The sequence below is a fragment of the Bactrocera tryoni genome, chromosome 4 (genome assembly GCF_016617805.1).
Source record: "Bactrocera tryoni isolate S06 chromosome 4, CSIRO_BtryS06_freeze2, whole genome shotgun sequence".
Lineage (NCBI taxonomy): Eukaryota > Metazoa > Arthropoda > Insecta > Diptera > Tephritidae > Bactrocera > Bactrocera tryoni.
In genome coordinates, this window is record NC_052502.1 from 37,540,862 (window position 1) to 37,561,448 (window position 20,587).

The 20,587-nt window shown below is 37.5% G+C and overlaps 2 protein-coding genes across 4 annotated transcripts in view; both read left to right on the plus strand.

Moving 5' to 3' along the window:
* The window catches only part of LOC120773786, a 52,948-nt gene extending 39,791 nt beyond the window's left edge, over positions 1-13,157 (plus strand). Inside the window, exon 3 of the mRNA XM_040102877.1 lies at positions 12,882-13,157. The gene's annotated coding sequence lies outside the window, so the exon portion shown is untranslated. The remainder of the gene's footprint in view (positions 1-12,881) is intronic.
* Positions 13,158-13,245: 88 nt separating this feature from the next.
* The window catches only part of LOC120773785 (protein-tyrosine sulfotransferase), a 100,817-nt gene continuing 93,475 nt past the window's right edge, over positions 13,246-20,587 (plus strand). For all 3 annotated transcript variants that reach the window (XM_040102875.1, XM_040102874.1, XM_040102876.1), the window contains exon 1: positions 13,246-15,248. In XM_040102875.1, coding sequence (XP_039958809.1) covers positions 15,090-15,248 — 159 coding nt within the window. In that variant the 5' untranslated portion in view covers positions 13,246-15,089. The remainder of the gene's footprint in view (positions 15,249-20,587) is intronic.

Here is a 20,587-nt window from a genome sequence, read left to right on the forward strand (position 1 = left end):
AGAAGGAAATGTCAAGACTAAGTCCTGTGTAAACTTCATTCATAAAAGAAAATCTTAAGTTGGCAACTCTTCTATCGGGTGATTTTTTAAGAGCTTGATAACTTTTTAAAAAAAAAAAACGCATAAAATTTGCAAAATCTCATCGGTTCTTTATTTGAAACGTTAGATTGGTTCATGACATTTACTTTTTGAAGATAATTTCATTTAAATGTTGACCGCGGCTGCGTTTATGCGTTTTTTTTTTTTTTAAAGTTATCAAGCTCTTAAAAAATCACCCGATATATCAATAAGTTGGGCTGTCAGCGAGCATTCTTTTAGACACAAGTGTTTCACAGTACCAAAATATGTTAAGTATTAGTGGTACATGGTAGGGTGCGATCCAAAACTCAACATAAAACCAAACTTATGAAATGCTAGTTTATATCTTCAGCAACATTATACAAGTGGTAAGCAATTTGCTGACTCCTATAGTTTAAAAAATATTAAAAATTTTCGAAGTTTTCCGACATTTCATTCATTTTCGGCGACAACTAGCAACTTATTCCGGGTAAAAAGCTTTGGCTATGGTGGGCAGTTCGAGACTCTGGAATTATTCGTGACGCCAAAATCTTGACTTGCTAGGTTAGGTAAGGAGCTGATTCGATCAAAGATTTCATTCATTACATATATTTGACGGATATGACCGGTTTGTTTACAATACAAGTATATCCTGAACAGAGTATATTAAGTTATCCACGAAGTTTGTAAGACTCGGAGGGCTCTTTAAAGTATACAAAACCAACTGACCGATCAAAATAAAGATACACATCTTTTTGTGTACCCTTTTATGTAATAAATAATAGATCTTTGAAGGATATTATAGAAAACGAAGTTCAAATTTTTCTTGTTTTATTCTCAACTTACATATTCCTACATCTACAAGAAAGTTTTCATTGTCGAAGATTCGCCCGCAACATTTAGAGTAAAACACGCTCTCACATTTTCATTGACATAACTCATATATTGGCCGATATATGCGGTATAAAGTCAACAGAAAGTTCGAAAATCTTTATATTCATTAGGTACATATATGGGGGTTAAAAGAAGTAGTAACCCGATTCAACCAATTTTTGACATTATTTATCTTCTATGTATCAGGAAAGGATTCCCTCCGAATTTTAATTATACAAATACCTTGTGCTGTCGCAAAAGAAACAGGACTGTTAAAAAAACAACAAGAAATTAATATTTTTCAAAAGTTTTATTTTTTTATTCAAAGTAGTTTCCTTGTGCTTCGATACAGCGTTTAGCCCGGTCAATTAGCATTTCAAATGAGTGTTTAAGGTCATTTTTCGGAATGCTCTTGAGAATATCGGTCGTCGCCCTTTGGATAGCTGAAATGTCCCGAAACCAGTGTCCTTTCATGGGCAAATGAAGTTTTCCAAATAGGTAAAAATCACAGGGTGCCAGATCAGGTGAGCAGGGTGAGTGATTAATGGTCAAGATGGAGTTTTTTGTCAAAAAATCAGTGACAAGCGTCGACCGATGACACGGCGCATTGTCGTGCAACAGGCGCCAGGACCCTGCCTCTCGGCATTGTGGTCGAACACGACGAATGCGTGACAAAAGACGCTTCATAACACCAAGGTAAAACATAGCATTAATCGTTTGGCCAGGTGGGACGAACTCTCGGTGTACAATACCCTCGGAATCCTAAAAACAAATCAGCATTGTCTTTATTTTTGACTTCTGAAGACGACCGACTTCTGATCGTCACAGAGGTCCTCACGACCTTCTTGGAATCGCTTAAACCACTCATGCACATTACTACGGGATAGGCATTGATCACCATAAACTTTTTTCATCATTTGAAATGTTTCAGTAAACGTTTTCCCAAGTTTAAAACAAAATTTAATATTTGCTCTTTGCATTTTACGACCGATGACCAAAAGCTGTTGTTACTTTTTGATCGATAACATCGATTGTAGTTATCCAATTGTCTTAAAATGTTTACGAAATGTCAACAAGAGATCAAACTTTTTATTTCACATACCCACCAATAGGTGGCGCCACCAGAAACAGTTATATTTAAAAAGTTCTGTTTCTTTTGCGACAGACCTTGTATATAAACTTGTATCTAACTCACTAAATTTTTAGGTGTTGTACTTATACAACCGTTAGGTAAACAAAACTATTAAACTCTGCAGCAACATGTGGCAAAAGTATAAAAAATTGATCAAATTCAATATTTTCGTGAGAAAAATGCCTTTGATAAGTGTAAAAGCTGATGCATCACAATAAAGGAGAAACGAGCACTGCTATCTAGTCATGCTTTGGTATACAGAAATATATGTATGTAAGTATCTATACTTGTGTACCAGTACGCACTTATAATTAGAGTTGACGCTTTGTAGCCCGCACTAATTTGTCTGGATGGATTCAAAAACTTCTGCTTTGCGAATCCACTGAAGTGGTAAATTTCTTCAACAAAAACAAAAATATAGATCTAAAAGCAAACATGAGCTGGGAGGTGCAACAACCAAACCGCACAATAATAATAGAACATAGAACACGCAACTTCCGAACATGTTCACTCCTGCCACACACACACACCTCTGAAATGCGTGGCAGCTAGCACCTTTTCGTGGCAGAAACTTTTCCAGTTCGTTGGAGTGTGGGCGACGGTAGGCCGACAGGTGTGCTGCTGCCACACATATGAGCACCCATGCCGCCGCTTTTTACTCACTTGTGTGCCTCCACATACAGTCGCTACTGTCACACGTGCTCCACCAGCACCGTGCTTCGTGCGCTGCCGCCGGAGGTTACCGAGTGCCACTGCCATGCAATTTTTCATGAATAAGCCCACAAGCACACTTTGTGCGAAAACTTTTCACAAACTGCGGATGTTTGTGATTAGTGTGCGTGAAGTTTTCCAAAGCGATTTGGATGCCACGGAGCAGCTGCTTGCCGCTTGCCGGGCCGTGGTGTGGGCGCGCCCAGCGCTGCGTTGTTGCTTGTTACCCGGTGACTTGCGGTGCCAATCTATGCGTTTTGTAAGTGTATAACGGTTGCTTTGGCAGTACGGCACGCTAACGGTTATAGAAGTTGGCGGACGGACATGTGTTGCGTTAAGAAGTTCCATCCGTGTCCTGCGGCGAGTTATACACTTGCTCAAGTCACTTGACGTAACAAACAACACGCATGGCTTAGACGAAATTTTCACTCTAACCTAACACTTACGACTAATGTAGTTAGCCATACATATCTACATACCTCATATGTCTGTGTGTATGTGCATATAAAGTGACATTTCACGCCGAACCCTGACTAGTTCGTTTACTTTTTGTGGTTAAAACTGCTGAGCGCGCTGTGAAAGTAATTTAAGTTAGCTGCAGATTATAGCGTTAGCCCTGCCGCCAGCTAGGCAGTGGTGTAAATTTGTCGGCGTCTATGGCTGAGGTGTCTCAATTGACTTGTGCGCTTAACACTTGACTGAGTGACAGCTTGAGGTTTAAGCGCTTACGCACACACACACACACACACACATATACACAGTGACAGCAAATTCAAGCCATCGATGTAGATAGAATTGACAAATTTTTATTGGCTGTCAGCATTACATACATATGTATGTACATATGTCTGCATTATAGCACATACTTGTGGTAAATATATGCATAGCATTTATATTCGGTTCACAAAATGCAAACGTCAACAAAGTTGCGGCCGAAAACTGTTTTTCACAGTTATAAATAGGTTAGTGTAACTGGTAAATGGTTGAAGTAAAAGAGAAGCCGAAAATTCGATTGCATGTGTATAAACAGTGAGGCTCATTTGCTAAAAGACAAACAAAGTGTTTGTGCCTAAAAATACATATGTATAAACATAAGTGAATTAGGGTTGTACTGAATGTGGAAAGAAAATATTTTGTGAGACTAAAGCCCGAAACCCAAACATGGATACTAGTCTTCTCAAATATTCTACACATACATTTTGATCCGAAACGGTGACGCTTGTTATGGAAGTGGCAATTAGGTTCCGAGATAAGAGCGCCTTTCTAAGAATTTGTGACTTAATGTAATCCAAAATTTTAAACGCTGTTTTAAGTGCCAGTGAATAAAACCATTCCCCATCGGCTGAATGAATCGACTTGAAATATTCGCATGACCTTAAAAATTTTTTTCTGCTTTGCGATTTCAGATAATTTTATAATCTTAAATAGAAAAAGCTTCCTCGCCATCAGACACCATATTTCGGAGGTCGTCTTGTAGATCGGCTTCGTGTTCAAGGGAATCCAAAATGTTTATCCGATGATTAAAGTTCTGTAAATCACATTTTCTATTAAGAAAAAAGTCCGAATTGCAAGTGGATATAACACTTTAAGAGGTTAGATGGGTTTCCTCGGGTAAAAAACTGTCTTTTTTTCAAAAATTTGTTCTCATATAAAAAATTAAATATTTCATTAGAGTTTTTTATATTACAATCATACCATACTCTATTACAAAGACATTCTGAAATTTATGGAAAAAAAAAATATTTTAAACTCGGCCATTGCGACGCCATTTCTGGTGACCCCTCAATAAAAAAAAAAGACTCGCCGGTGTTGGCAGGATAACTCTTTACAGGATCATCTTAAGTGAAAAAATAGGTGGACGAAGGAAAAAAACGGAAGATTGGATTTTTGGCAGACATTTATACAAAAAAAAAATGAAAATTTTAGTGAAAATTTCGCGATTTTTTTTTTTCAAACAGTTGTAGTCGAAAAAAATTGTTCGCCCAAGTCTTTAAGAATTGTATCTCAAAGACCTGTGTAAAATTTGAACAAGATCGGTTGAGTGGTTCTCGAGAAATCTCGCAAATCGGCTTCAAAAACACAGTTTCAAGAAAAACGCGTTTAAAGACGGCGCACTTAGCCAGCTAGCCTCGAGCACACAAGTTCTCAAGGCTGCATCTTCAAAACTATTACTCGGATCAACTTGAAATTTTAGGACAATATTCTAGAGAGAGGATCTTGTAGAATTTAATAACAAAAAACCGAACCGATTCAAAATTTTATTCTACATTGTAAAACCTGTTTTTAAGTTTGACCATAAAAAAAAATCGAGAAGTTTTGTGTTTCCAATGGAATCACGGCTATCGTTGAAAATATCTATTTATCACGAACACAAATATTTGTATAGAACAAAGCATTCAGTGAAGATCGTTAAGTCATCGAAAACTTGCCTTAGGCGAATCGTCCGTCGAGTACTGTTGTCCCGATAACATCGAAATAGTTAAAAAAAAACAGCACAAGAAAATGGTGTCATTGGCGTCAGAGAGATAGTAGAGGGTCTAAACATTTCTTATGGATCGAGTCAGCACATTGTGGTTAATGTTTCGACCATGAAACTTAACTTTTTTCCAAGAACTACGGCGAGCAACGGTCGCACAAAATATGCTTGACAACGTAGCTGAGGATCCTACATTCATCAAACGCATCATGACTAGTGACAAGACTTGGATTTATTAATATGACGTCGAAACTAGCCAACAATTTAGCGATCTAGCGATTAACCGAAACCTAAACTCCCCGAAGGCACTGAACGTCATCTCAGCCGGGGCTTATAACAAGTGAATTATAAATTGGATTAATTCTTTATTTCCTTGTATTGTCTTAGGAGCCTATTTCGGTCTTGAAATGAATACAATCTCACCGCTTAAAAAGATAAGTCAGTAAATATAATGTTTTTAAGAACCACCCTATTATAGAGGCAATCATATTTCTAGCATCAGTGTGTTTTTGCAGCGTTGTCACATTCTAATGAAATTCAACGAAATGAAAAAGCCGTGATGTTTTGTTGCATTGATGTCAAATTTCGGTGTATGTGTTTTTCAACGAGCTGTATAAATATTTATGTAGTTAGCTTTTATTTTATTCTTTTTTTGCCGAAAAAAATAAAAGCCAAAATAGAGAGCAAAACAAAAAAGGTTCTAAGTAAACAAGCAATGAAGTTTGTCATTGCATGAAAGCTTGCTTTTATCCCACATTCACTGCATATTATATGTATAAACTCTGACCCACGTGATAGCGAAGAAGTATGGAAATGAGTAGAGTTGGCTGTGAATTTAAGGTCTATGGTAAACATAAATAAATTTAATATAATAAATAGATCGGAAAATTTTTTTCGAAGATTATATTATTGCCTTAAGCAGTAATCTATGTCAAATTTCGTGAAGATACCAATTTAAGTGCGAAAGTTTTCCACACAAGCCCTTGATTCCGATCATTCAGTTTGTAAGGCAGCTATAAGCTATAGTTAACCGATCTGAACAATTTCTTCGGAGATTACATTGTTGCCTTAGAAAATAATCTATATTAAATTTCGTGAATATATCTTGTCAAATGTGAAAGTTTTCAATACAAGAACTTGATTCCAATCGTTCAGTTTGTATGGCAGCTATATGTTATAGTGGTCCGATATCGGCAGTTCCGACAAATGAGCAGCTTCTTGAAGAGAAAATGACGTTTGCCAAATTTCAAAACGATATCTTAAAAACTGAGGGACTAGTTCGTATATATACAGACAGACGGACAGACAGACAGACGGACATGGCTAAATCGACTCAGCTCAACATACTGATCATTTATATATATAAGTTATAGGGTCTCGCACGCTTCGTTCTGGGTGTTACAAACTTCGTGCCAAACTTAATATACCCTGTTCAGGGAGTTTTCTTTCTAAAAACATGATTTAAGATTTTATGAACAGGTCCATTTGAACTATGCGCCCATACCGCATTGATAAAATTTCTTTTCCGAGATTAGATAAACCTTTCGCGTCATACCTTTCGTGATATATTGGAGATTAAACAAGCTTTATTAATCTTGGAATTAGTTCAATTTGTGCGCGGACCTTATATATGTGTGTCCGGGTAAAATTTTATCTTGAATATATAAGGCCGATTAAAACCTACTCCATATTTTTACATTAAGTGTAAAGTTGAATGTGGCATATTTGACGGACCTGGCTTTGGTCAAATATGAACCACTTTGTTCGATAATATGTTCCTCCTTTAGAGATGAGGCTACTCTCAGAGAAACCCTTGTCCCTATTGGCAAGAACTTCAGACAGTCGACTTTTACGGCTTCTTTTTGAAACAATATTCTTCGCCATAGGCAGGAATAGTTGGTAATCACTTGATGCCAGATCCAAACTGTAAGATAGATGGATAAGATTATCCCAGACAAGTTCCAGGAGCTTCTGGCGAGTCCTTATTTATGCTTTGGCTTAGTCATGTTTGGAAGTTCACAACTTTAAAAAAAAGAAAATGAAAATTATGATTTCAACAATTTAATCTGATTCGCTAATTGTCGTCTTGGTTGCCTAAAGAATCATAAAATAATTTAAAATATTTTCAGAATCGACTTGATGTATATTTTCATTGTTCTTTCATGTTTCTTTCTTCTTCTAGTGATGAAAGTGAACTTGTAGCCAGGTTAAGTACCAGTTTTGTCCAAGGGTTATACTCTAGTCCACTGTTGTTTGTTCTTTTATATGTACATCGAATGATATTTGGGAATATTATTCGTAATCCGGCAAATAGGTTCGGAAATTGTAAGAATTTCTTAAACATAGTGTAATCGGCTCCCAAAAATTTTAAACTCGTTTTTCTCGAAACTTTATTTTCGAAGTCGGTGAGGGTAATTTGTCCGAAATGGCTTAACCGATCGACTTGCAATTTTGACACAACTTTCTAGGATATACTCTTATTAGTCAGGCAATGATTCCAAGACTTACTATCCTCAATTTTCTGAGAAAACATTAGAAGATACAACTTAGATGGAGGTATATTTACGATTTTCATTCCAAATATACAGGTTTTTTTATTAAATATTAGTTCATTTTGAACATAACAACGAAAAGGCCGCATTTTATACTCTAACCTAACATATTTCAACCGGCGACGTTAAACAGCTGAGTAAATAGAGAAACCAAAGCAAAAAAACAAAAATACATCACCTAGAAAAAACCAAGCGCTGTGTTAATTTCGTTTTATGGCTCAGTTGCGACATAACTGTTCTGCCGGTCGGTTGATTTCACCGCTGTTGGGAAAATAAAAGAAAATACAATAAATTTATTTAATATCAGTTATGCCACTAGTCATAAAAAAGTAAGTGTGTGTGTCTTCCATTGCCATTTTTTCAACTAGCCAACCAATCATTTGCCCGCCGGTGAGTATCGGAAACAACTGAGGATTGACACAAAGCCATCAAGCGGTGACGACTTCGCGGCTAAACGTGCTCGCCACTGCCACAACCGCGCGCTCAGCACAGCGATTGTTATGACAGCCACCCGCTTGACCCCAATCGCTTAGCATTCTCAGCCGCTTTTATAGTACTCCCGCAGAATATTAAGCGGTGACATTGTCATTCTGTTCACACCAGACTCCTTGCAGCTCAACGCAACTGAATTAAATTCAGCGTAAAAAAAGCAAACAAAAAAAAAAATACGAAAAAATACTAAATGAATGAAAAACCGTTGTACATGTATATGTTAGTGTGTATGTGTATTGCCATGGTTATGATATACTTTATGTGTTTGTTGGTGTTATTACATTTGAGTTGAAGTTTATCGCCTGAGGCTACTCTTGTGGTCTATTATCGGCAATAAATGAAAAGTGCAAGTGTCCGTTATTTATGACATTCGTTTGTGTTGACGCTGAAGCGACGCTTTAAAGCTTCAAGTTAACTAAGTGTTCTTATGTTTTCCTCATTATGAATGTGTATTTGTGAAAAGCATCGTGTTTTATAACCAATAACATATTTGAACGTCGCCTCTGAGAAGGATTGCTGGCCTTATTTTAAACCTTTTCGTATTTTTCCTACTTAATGGCGTCAAGAGAAAGATAAACACACGAGAATTGACGCTTTGATAGAGATAATACGTTTCCCCTTTTATCTATTCTTTTAATAAGTATGTAATTTAGGCGGAAAATTGTATAAACGTTCTACTTTGAGGAAAATAAGAAAAAAGTGGAATATATAATCGTGACCTTTGGCTATTCCTCGCGCTGTATAAAATGTATCAACGAAAGCAAAGAAAACGTAAATATTTTTATTAGAGATCCTTTCCAATACTTTCCATGTTTGTTGCTATCTTCTTGTTTTTTATTTCCGAAAAGAGCTCACGGCGAGATTTTCTTCAAAAAGTGCTTGAAAACAAGCTGAAATGGAGAAAAATTGTCTACAAAAATATTATTAAGTTGTTAAAAATGTTTTAGTTGGCATATTTCTCCTTCTCTCTCTCTTTCTCGCTGTTCTCTTAAGATTTTCATCAGCAGCTTCCAAGCGAAAATTAGACTAATTTGTGAGGCGAAAGGATAAAGATGGATAGCCAACGAGGGCTCAAATCACGATTTTCAAAAAGTCATCGCAAATCTCTCTTGTTTTATACCTTGTTCATAAAATTCGAATAAAACAAGAAAAAACGTTAACTTCGGCTGCACCGAAGCTGATATACCCTTCACAGGTGCATTTCTTTTAGTAACTATGTGTTCAGTTTATATGGAAGCTACATATATGCTATAGTAATCCGATCCGAACAAATTTTTCGGAGATTATGTTATTACCTTAAGCAGTAATCCATGTGAAATTTCGTGAAGATACCACGTCAAATGCGAAAGTTTTCCATACAAGCCCTTGATTCCGATCGTTCGGTTTGTATGGCAGCTATATGCTATAGTAAGCCGATCTGAACAATTTCTTCGGAGATTGCATTGTTGCTTTAGAAAATAATCTATACCAAATTTCGTGAATATATCTTCTCAAATGTGAAAGTTTTCCATACAAGAACTTTTTGCCGATCGTTCAGTTTGTATCCTCAATACTGATCATTTATATACATATATACTTTATAGGGTCTCCCGCGCTTCCTTCTGGGTGATACAAACTTCGTGACAAACTTAATATACCCTGTTCAGGGTATAAATACGTGTGTAAACGAGAGATTTCTGTCTAGCTGTCTTGGAGAACTAGACGTTGATGAAATAGAATTTTATTCAAAATTGTAGATTCAAAAAATAAATCAGATACAAATTTCGCAAAATAAAAAGCTTAATAGGCTCATGTAGACTTGGCAATTAATAGCCGTTCCTTGGGCTTTCGCGTAGAAAATAGTAAGAAAATCGCCTATTATGAATGCTAAGGGTAGTCACAAAGCAAAGTACCTTTCATTATGACTTTGCAGCAATAAAAGTTGGTATTGTTCTAAAACTTACTCTGCTCTCTTAAATGTAAATATTTTCCACAGAGATTTTGGTCAAAAATGAGATATTCATAAATGTCTCTTAGTTTATTTAGATTACTAAAATATAACCTACTAAGTTATGAAATTTGCAACACCTGAAAGGGCCATTTAAATGTGTATACATATGTATGTATATTTATACATGAAGTAGCCCTTAAATTTTTGAGATATCGATCTGAAAGTTTTGCATACGTACTTTTCTCTTCAAGAAGTTGCTCACTTGTCAGAACCTGCCTGTAAGTGTCAAGGTATCTTCATAAAATTTTGCACGGATTATTGTCTAAGGCAGCGCTACAATTATCCAAAGATTTTTTATACCCTTTCATGCTATAAAATTTGCACTTGTGAAGGGTGTTGTGACTTCAATGCAGTCGGTTATAACGTTTTACACTCTTCTAGTTTTTCACAAATAGAGAAGTCACATCTTTTCTGTATTCTTTGAGTTGAGTGAGTTGTCGACTTTAATAATAAAAGAGCAGCTTACATGGGTTTTGAAATTATTCAGCGTGCGCGTAGTGGAATTATGAAATATCTTATTTTAAAATTACCAGGGGAATCGTCTTGCTTTTTCTCTCCAAAAATACTTCAAAAAATTGGTGCTCCTTTGTGTAGTTGCTATTGGTTAGTCGACCATAATGTCTTACTTCTCATTTACTAATTATATACAGGATATTTCTATTGACTATCCTCAGATCATAATTTTGTCCATGCTTAGCCATTTCTTATACCAGATTTCCTTATGTTAAAAACATCAAATAACTTTTTAAAGTAGACCGGAACACCGAAAGCGGCATATTTATATTGGCTTGATATGCACCCATATCCGATTCGTACATAATACTTATTAGATGCTCCGAGATTTTTTTTCTGTCTCTTTGCTGATCTAATCTGATAGGTTCCTGTGCTCCACATGATACCGATTATATGGTCCGTGACTATCGTTTTTGTGCTTCCTTGCTAATAAAACCTAATATGTTACCGATGTGTATCCCAGAGAAAGCATATACCAATTTTCTTCGAAATATCTAAAGTTTTACTAAAGTTATTTATGGCAAGCCAAAATGGACAACAACCATAGCGGAATATACCATATTTACCTCATCATTCACATACAAATTTTTTGATATGCATTATCAATAAAAAGAGTTTAATCTTCAAGCTGTCACAAGCGATTTTTCTTCCAATAACAAGTGTGCGGTTAAGTGAAGTGTTTGTTATTGTAGCGGTTATCTAGACCCTATTTCAAAATCGCCTTACGGAAGCCCAAGAAACGTGCTGTTCAGTAGGGGTCGGATCATAAGGAGGGGGTGTTAGGGTGTTACCATAGATGAGTTGATTTAATAGGCCATAGAAAGAAAGAGTTAGAATCGTGTGGAACTCATTGCATGCAAGTCATAGATTCGGTATGTCGTGGTCGATTTTGCTACAGTGTCCACAAAGAGGGTGCGCGAGCCTTATATTAAATTCGATTTTTTATCTGCAAGGAAGGTGTTTTAATGCCAAGAACGCCATTAATTGTGAGTGAGTCAGTGCGAGTTTTCAAGAGAAAAATTCTGCGAAAGATTTATGGTCCTTTGCGCATTGGCCACGGCGAATACCGCATTCGATGGAACGATGAGCTGTACGAGATATACGACGACATTGACATAGTTCAGCGAATTAAAAGACAGCGGCTACGCTGGCTAGCTCATGTTGTCCGGATGGATGAAAACACTCCAGCTCTGAAAGTATTCGACGCAGTACCCGCCGGGGGAAGCAGAGGAAGAGGAAGACCTCCACTCCGTTGGAAGGACCACGTGGAGAACGACTGGCGCGCTGTTGTTAACTCGGCTATAATCGCGTAAGTGGTGTCTACGCCAATTAAGAAGAAGAAGAAGAAGAGTCAGTGCAGATGTTAATAGCTATACTGTAAATGGCGTTTAGTGCTTGTCTAAAATCAGTTCCGTCCTTAGTCTGTTCGGTGAGGTGTGCAATGACCCGATTTTATCAAAGAGGTGGCAGCTTAGCTCCAAAGCGATTACTGTAAGGGTGATTTTTGCTAATATATCCTAGTAGAAATTGTCTGAAGAGGAGCTTGTACTGTGTCTTAACCAGAACCGTACAGGTATTACTGTGTAAGTGTTCGATGGGAAACATGAATAGCTATTCTATTAGAAGACTTACTGCTCTAAACTGGGTTAGATCTAGAGTCAAGAGGTCCTTCCTCAACTACGTCGACGACATAAAACAATACGCTGACCAGACTTCGGTCGCAACTAACTTCAGATATGCCCTAATGGGATTAGGTACACGTTGCAACAACAACAACAGGTATCCTGTTATTGTCCAGAGTTCTGATAAGTCTGTAACTTCTTCGTCTGCGTTATACCTCAAAAAGGCTATGTTAATGAAGTATCATACTTTTTTTGTGTTGCCACCACATTTCAAACTTTTCCCCATTGACGGTTGGCTAATATAAAATACGAAATGGCTGCGTCCCATAAATTAAGCGAAGTAAATATACCGTTGTTATTGTTGCCACACGTTTTTATTTGCACCATAAATTCTAAATACTTTTAATCAACAGCAATTTAACGGCTTCTCATATCTTTCACTCTCACCTTTTTATTGTTTCAGATAAATGAATGACTCTAATAACACCTAAAGGATAAGACGTACAACTTACGGTGAATAGGTGAGGATCGAGTAATAGCTCACCGTCAACAATAAAAATAATAAATATAAATCATTTACGGCATTTAGCGTGTCAAAAGAAAAGAGAAAACAAAAAAGCCGAGCCGAGCAAAAAAAAGAGAGCAAAGTCAATGTCTTGCGCTCAACCAAAGCAGTGAGTGCAAGAAACGCTTGGCAAGCAGCGTGGCAGAAAGAAAGCGAAGTCGATAGAAAAAAAAACAACAAGAACAACAAAAACAAAAACAAGAACAACAAAAACCACTAATTTCAGCTACGTGAAAAAGGTGTGTGTAGAATCCCGTAAGCAGTGCAAGTGCCAAAGTGTAAACCGGTTGTTGTTTGTATGCTATTTATGTGTGCGTGAGTGTGCGAAGAATTATTCAGCACACAGTAAGCACGCGACGAAGTCACTCGTCGTCGTCGTCGCCGTCGCCAAAGTAACGTTACTGCCGTGGCTCAGCTAAGTGGTGGAAAGAATTTCCACTGGCACCTACATAAGCAAACGAGCAGGCACAAGAGCGTCTTGGCAGTTGGTCCAAGTACCAGTCAGTACTCAGCTACACACATACATACACACCCACACACACGTGCACGAGTGGTGTTAGCGGCGGGGCAGCGGCACAGTAATTTCCTTAGCCAGCTTTTTTACATTCTCACACACACACGCACGCACGTACATACGTGCAGCGTCATCTTCGTTTGTGGCCGCAGTGCATGCAATTCTTACCACATATATGTACATAGCTGCATATGTGTAGGTGTGCTTGTGATTTTTGCTCATTGCTATGCGCCCGCGTTTGGCATACAAATGAAGAAATATGAGTGCGCGTTTTTGAGGAGCACAGCAGCAACAACAATAACAACAATTACAGCAACGTCAATAACAACAAAAGCCAGCAACTGCAACAGTGTAAGACATGCACAGTGGGTGCTAAGCGTATACGAACAATAAGAAGACGCAAAATTCCAGCCACTGCAACAAGGAAAGTCAATTGAAGCGCCATAAAGCCAACCCATAGCAGCGCTAAGCCGTCCGCCCGCGCGCCCAAGTCATCAGTGGCGTCGTTAGCAGCATTGTCGCCGTTGTTGTCCTCATACTTATACCACACACTGTTATCCACATCCTCTGTATCACTTCTACGGCCTCGTCTTCGCCCTCAACTTCGTTGTCATCATCATCATTACCCGGTTGTGCACTCGCCACTGCGTCCGTTAGTATATATTACTGAGTTCGAGTATAGCGTGTGCGCCGCAGGAGCTGAAGCGTTCCAATATTGGAGCTATATAAGCGAACGTAGAAATCAAATCTCGTGTAGCCTTAAATGAAATATTAATATTTGTCATCATTCGTTTGGCGAGTTAAGTTGGCTGCAGAACGTTTTTCCGCCACAAAGTCAACGCGCGCCACAGTGGGTGACTCGCCAGACTCGCGTTGACTTGCAAGTCAAATATTAAGTAACAAAAAAGAAAGCAAGCCTACAGCACGAAGAAGGGAAATAAGGAGCGCAAAACACAGCATACGACAAACATAGTAGTACCCACTCAGCGACAAGCATTTAAACGCACAACCTGAAAAGTGGAAAATAAAAACGCAAAAACGCGAAAAAGCTAAAATTTCAAAGGCAAAAAGACCCGACACTTCACAACTTACGAGTAGTCGTCGCCATCGACGTCAGCGTCGTCGTCGTTGTCGTCATCGTCGCCGCAGTGGTTCAACAGTGCCACTAGTTTTTGAGCTTTGCAGCAATTTCAGCGCTTTTTCGTCGGTCGCTGCACACTTCAAATTCATAACTTTGTAAATACACACACACATACATATATACAAACACACACAAATACATATATATGTACATAAAGATATTTGTAACATATCCGTCGTTGGCGTAAGAAGTGCACGTTGCAGTGACAGTTACAGTTATAGTGTTTAAGTAGTGTGTAACGTACATATAAGTAAGCAACAACAACAACAACAAAAACTATAATAACAAACAACCACGTTCCTGTGCCTGTGTATGTGCTTCAACTTGTACGCTTAGCATATACATACATACATATAATTGCTTGTGTGTGACTGTTCATCCTACCGCTTGCTCTCTCCCCCGCTCTCTGTGTGCGTTCGTGTGTGCGTAAAGGATAATCATTTTCCTCAAAATGCGTCTGCAATATCGCAACAAGAAAGCGACGCTATGGCTGATGGTCACCATAGTCGTTGTCACCATGTTCCTCTTCAAATTCACCGAATTCGCGCCAACGTGTTTCTTCAAGAACGACGTTACGTCGCCGGATGGATCGCTGATGGTGCGCGAAGAGGTAAGTGGGCAAAAGTCTTGAAAGCAGTTTAAAGTTATTACTATCACATATAAATATATTTATGTACTTTGCACAGTGGCCGCACTCGTATGGTGTTGGCACACCGAAAATGTTGAATATGAAATATTTAATTTTAAATGAGAATTGGAGAATGTTTTATAGTACTTAAATATATAGCTAGATTTTTTTGAATCGGGATCTTAAAAAAAAATATCAATAATCTTTGTTTTATACCATTCCTTATCAAAGTCTCTGAAATCGGCTTATTTTAAGGCAATACAAGAATGACTAAAGATAGTTAGAAGAAAGGCTTGCTTGAGCTTTGCACAGGGACCTACGGTCTGTTGTGCCCTCCACGGTGTCTCAACGAATCACATAGGCCCAGCACACTGATGAAGTCCAGTATTCTGCTAGGCGCTATTGAGCCAATGTGAGCGCTATGCAGATACATAGTACCAAGGGTCTTGATCATACGTTTGCAAACTGCTGTTTATTCTAGCTTGAGTTACTAGGAAGTTTCAGACTCCTTGTCGCAGAACTGACAGTTGGCAGAAGAGGCTATACCCATGTGGAATAAGTGCTTTTTGAGCCTACCGTTTCCGGTGTAAAATGCCACAAGTAGCCGGTATATATCACACGAAAGATTGAAAACGCTTTTCAACCCAGATTTTAAAAACCCATTGGTACATGTATGCTAGTTGCTGTCAATACTTTTCCTGCTCACTGTCTTCTCCTTGTGCAACCGCACATTTATGGTATGTGGACCAACCGCAATGCAGGGTACCGGTCCTATCATCTTGGAAGCAGCTGCAGAGTATACAGTCAGTTCAATCCCGATTATGTCCTTGCGACTTGGCATTCAGATGAGGTCCATTTGGTTGCGAACTGCTAGGCACTTCTGTAGCAGTAGCGATGTAATCCCATAAGTTTAGATTGCTTAAAGTGCCGCTTGACTACCGCTGATTATTTCAATATTTTCTCTGCGTTGGATTTATCTCTATGCACCGACTAATAGCAAAGACTTCTAATTGAATAATCTCTGTCAAACCCTTTAACATTTTATTGTTTGATTGATTACTAAGTGAAGCGGTGTAAATTCCAGCATGGCTTCTAGTGCTGATATTGGACACGTACCCTTAGCACCCGATGCGCAAACGCAGACAAGCCCTTGCATTTTCGATATTGAAGTTCTACTGAAATGTGCGATGGTTTTCAGCCACCTGATTCAATACCACTGCACACCATGAGTGCTATTGTGGCGATATTGTCAGATGCTGCTTCCACCGAAGTGTGGAATACAAAGTGAGTTTAATTGTGTGCCACCAAGGGACCTTCTTTTAGTAAACGGGAAGATGTTCGTTTTAGACAGGTTGATGTTCAGTCCAACCGTACTGCGTCACCTTTATACGATATCGCGGAGAGTGATTTTCCGCCTTGTTAGTATACACCATATCAATGTTAAATATGTATTAAATCGGTAAAGAACACATTCCATGATTCTTTGAGAACACAAGGGCTGTTATCCCAGTCTTACGGAGACATTGCAAAGACCCTAAATATCTCCAAACCTATGTCTCTTAATGCAGTTAGGTATTTCAAGCAGAATAAAATGACAAAAGAAGTTCAAAAAAATAAGAGAGGTCGGAAATCGACTTTTCGGGAGGACGAGTTAATTATCCGCAAGTCAAAAAAGGATACCCAATTGACGGCAAATCAAATTCGAGTTGCGGTTTTTGGAGAAAAGCCAAATGCACCAACTATAGATACCGTAAAAAGACGATTACGTGAGACACGACTCTTTGAAAAAGATGCAAGGAAGAAGCCATTACTCTCCGAATGCAATCAAAGGAGCCCCTTAGAGTTTGCAAAGAAATACCGCCATTGGATAGCAAAAGAGTGTTCTTTTGTGATGAAATTAAGATAAATAGGGTTCCATCATATGGGAAAACTTATGTCCGCAAAACTTGATGCAAGTACTTTGACCCCAAATACACTAGGCCAACACACTCTCTCTCTCTCTGTTAGACTGGCCTTCATGCAGCCCGGACCTTTAGACATAAAGTTGGAAATTTTCAGGAATTATACGAAAAGGTTAGGGGTTACAAGGGTTTCGTCGGGTAAGAAACAGCATTTTTTCAAAACAATTTTTTTCTCATATATAAAATGATATATTTTATTCGAATTTTTTATGTTACAAACATACACCATTAACAAAAAATTTTGAAATTTTTGGAAAAAAATATATTAAACTCGGCCATTGCGATGCCATTTCTGGTGACACCTTAGAAAAAAGGTGCTCCCGCGTTGGCAGGAAAACTCCTTATAGGATCATCTAAGGTGAAAAAATACATATTTTAGTTAAAATCTTAGCTTAGGACTTGGACGAAGGAAAAAAAACTGAAAATTGGATTTTTGGCAGAAATTTTTTCGAGACAAGAAAAAACGTTAACTTCGGCTGCAACCAAGCTAATATACCCTTCACAGTTGCATTTCTTTTAGTAACTGTGTGTCCAATTTGAATGGAAGTATGCTATAGTAATCCGATCTGAACATTTTTTTCGGAGATTATGTTATTACCTTAAGCAGTAATTCCTGTCAAATTTCGTGAAGATACCACGTCAAATGCGAAAGTTTTCCATACAAGCCCTTGATTTCTGATCTGAACAATTTTTTCCGAGATTATATTATTTTCTTAGAAAATAATCTGTGTCAACTTTTGTGAAGATATATCGTTAAAAGAGGAAGTTTCCCATGCAAGCATTTGATTCCAATCATTTAGTTTGTATGGCAGCTTTATGTTATAGTGGTCCCATATCGGCAGTTCCGACAAATGAGCAGCTTCTTGAAAAGAAAATGACGTTTACAAAATTTCAAAACGATATCTTAAAAACTGAGGGACTAGTTTTTATATATACTGACGGACAGACAGACGGACATGACTAAAGCGACTCAGCTCAACATACTGATCATTTGTATATATACTTTATAGGGTCTCCAACGCTTTCTTCTGGGTGTTACAAACTTAATATACCCTGTTCAGGGTATAAAAGTGAAAATTTGAACCAAATGACGAGTTAATCGAATGTCGAATGTGGTCTGTCATAGAAACTGAATGATTGGAATCAAGCCCTTGAATTGAAAACTTTTTTATTTATCAAGACGCCTAGGTAAAATTTTGCATGGAGTATTTTTCGAGATAATGCTACAATATCTGACTAGATTTTAAGAAATCCGACCTCTATAGTATATATGTAGCTGCCATACAAACCGTCTGAACAAAATCATGTTCTTGTATAGAAACTTTATCTATATGTGAACGGAATTCGCAACGGAAGTTAACATTTTCTTGTTTTGTTTTTATTTTAGATTTATTCTTTTTCTCTTTTGTTTGCATACCTGAACAAAAGAAAACATGCTCTTATGCAACAACAGCTTTTTTAACCCAGCTTTTGCTCAGTAAAAAAAATTTGATATTGAAAAACTTGCTTTTAATTTTTTTAATGACATAGTTATGAACAACAATAAATTTGTGTGCCGCTATTTACTTCGAGAGAAAAAATTGTGCCTCCATCAGCTTTATAATGTTGCGCACCAATGCATAAAAATATCGCTCGCTTTTTATTGAAAACCGAACAGTGACAGCAACCTTAAAAAGCTAATGGGAATATTTCTGACTGAAGTTGTAAAGAAAAAATCTGAAACTGACATAAAAATTTTTTGTTCGCAAACCGGAAAATACTCACGTTAATTGTCGGAACAGATGCAGTTACACGTCAATATCAATTAGTTATAAGGAAAATGTTAACAGAAAGTATGCAGATAACGCTAGTTTGACATTCACCAGTTAAAGCTTTAAGCGGTTGTCATTATAAGGTGAATATTAACAAAAAACGATACTGTCATTGTCTTGTTTTTGATGGTTCTATTTATATTGCATATAGATAAAATTATTATAGTCTTGTACAATCATATTTGACATCTTATTATACAAGTATTTTAGGTCAAAGACTTACTGAGTTTCAATAGCTCAAGTTGTTTCAAGGTATTGTGCATATTCATATCACTGATTTTTCTACCGAGGGACATAATTTTGATGCGATAGAAACAAAACCAAGTTGAACGAATTTCGATATATCGGGTATACGGAGAAAAATGTTCTTTACCGACTTCATCTATAATTAACATCAATGTGGTGTTTTGGAAAACATGTTCCTTTTATTTCATTATTATATGTATTGTATACATTGACCGATATATGCGGCATAAAACCAATCGGAAGGCGAAAATTACTAAAGTATTTTAGGTATATTAAATATAGGGGAAGGTCTTGACTGATTTCATTTAATTTCGTATTAAATTAAATTAATCCCAATGTTTTAAGCATTAGCCGATATTTTCTCCATATAGTGGAAAAGAGTAACGAATTCTACTTCCACTATATGGAGGTTGGAGTATATCAAGGCCCGACTTGATCCGTTTTCGGCACTGAAATACAGTTTATCGAGAATAATTCGTGGATTTGATTTGGTTACGTTATCTAATATTGTTGTATACGGTATAAAGTCGATCAGAAAAACAAAAATCGGTTTTCTCAGGGGTAAGTGAACTCATTTTGTCGGAACGGCCGATATCGGAACGTTATAACATATAGCTACCATACAAACTGATAGGAGTTAAGTGCTTGTATGGAAAACTTTTTCATTTGACGAGATGTTTTCACGAAATTTGGTGTAGATTATTGCCTCGGGCATTGCTGTAATCTACAAAGAAATTTTTCAGATCGGATCACTATAGCATATAGCGCCACATAAACTAACCGAGCAATATTCCTGCATGAAATTCATATGTTTATTAGAGGTAGCAACCAACCATTCTTGGTTGAAAGGTGTTACACTTTGAAGATACTATTTGTGCCATGCCCATAAGTTTTCAATTGAGTTTAGATCAGAACTTTCCGGCGGCCAGCCTGGAACTTCAATATTTTTTTTCGAAAGCCAGCTCTTCACTATCCTTAAAGTGTGTTTTGAGTCATTGTTATAGTGGAAAATGTAATGGATTGGCATATTTTCAAAAGAATATGGTTCCATTACATTCTCCAAAATGCTTTCATATTAATGTTGGTCCATTAGCCCTTGAACACGCACAATTGGATCAATACCGCGACACCGAAAGGCTCCACAAACCATAACAAATCCGCCACCGTGTTTTACTTTTTTCACAGTGTACTTGGGGTTTAGGGCCATGTTTGGAGGACGCCTTACGTATGATATTCCATCGGGTTGGAATAAATTGAACTTTGACTCGTCACTCCAGAGTACTCTATTTCAGTATTTTTTTAT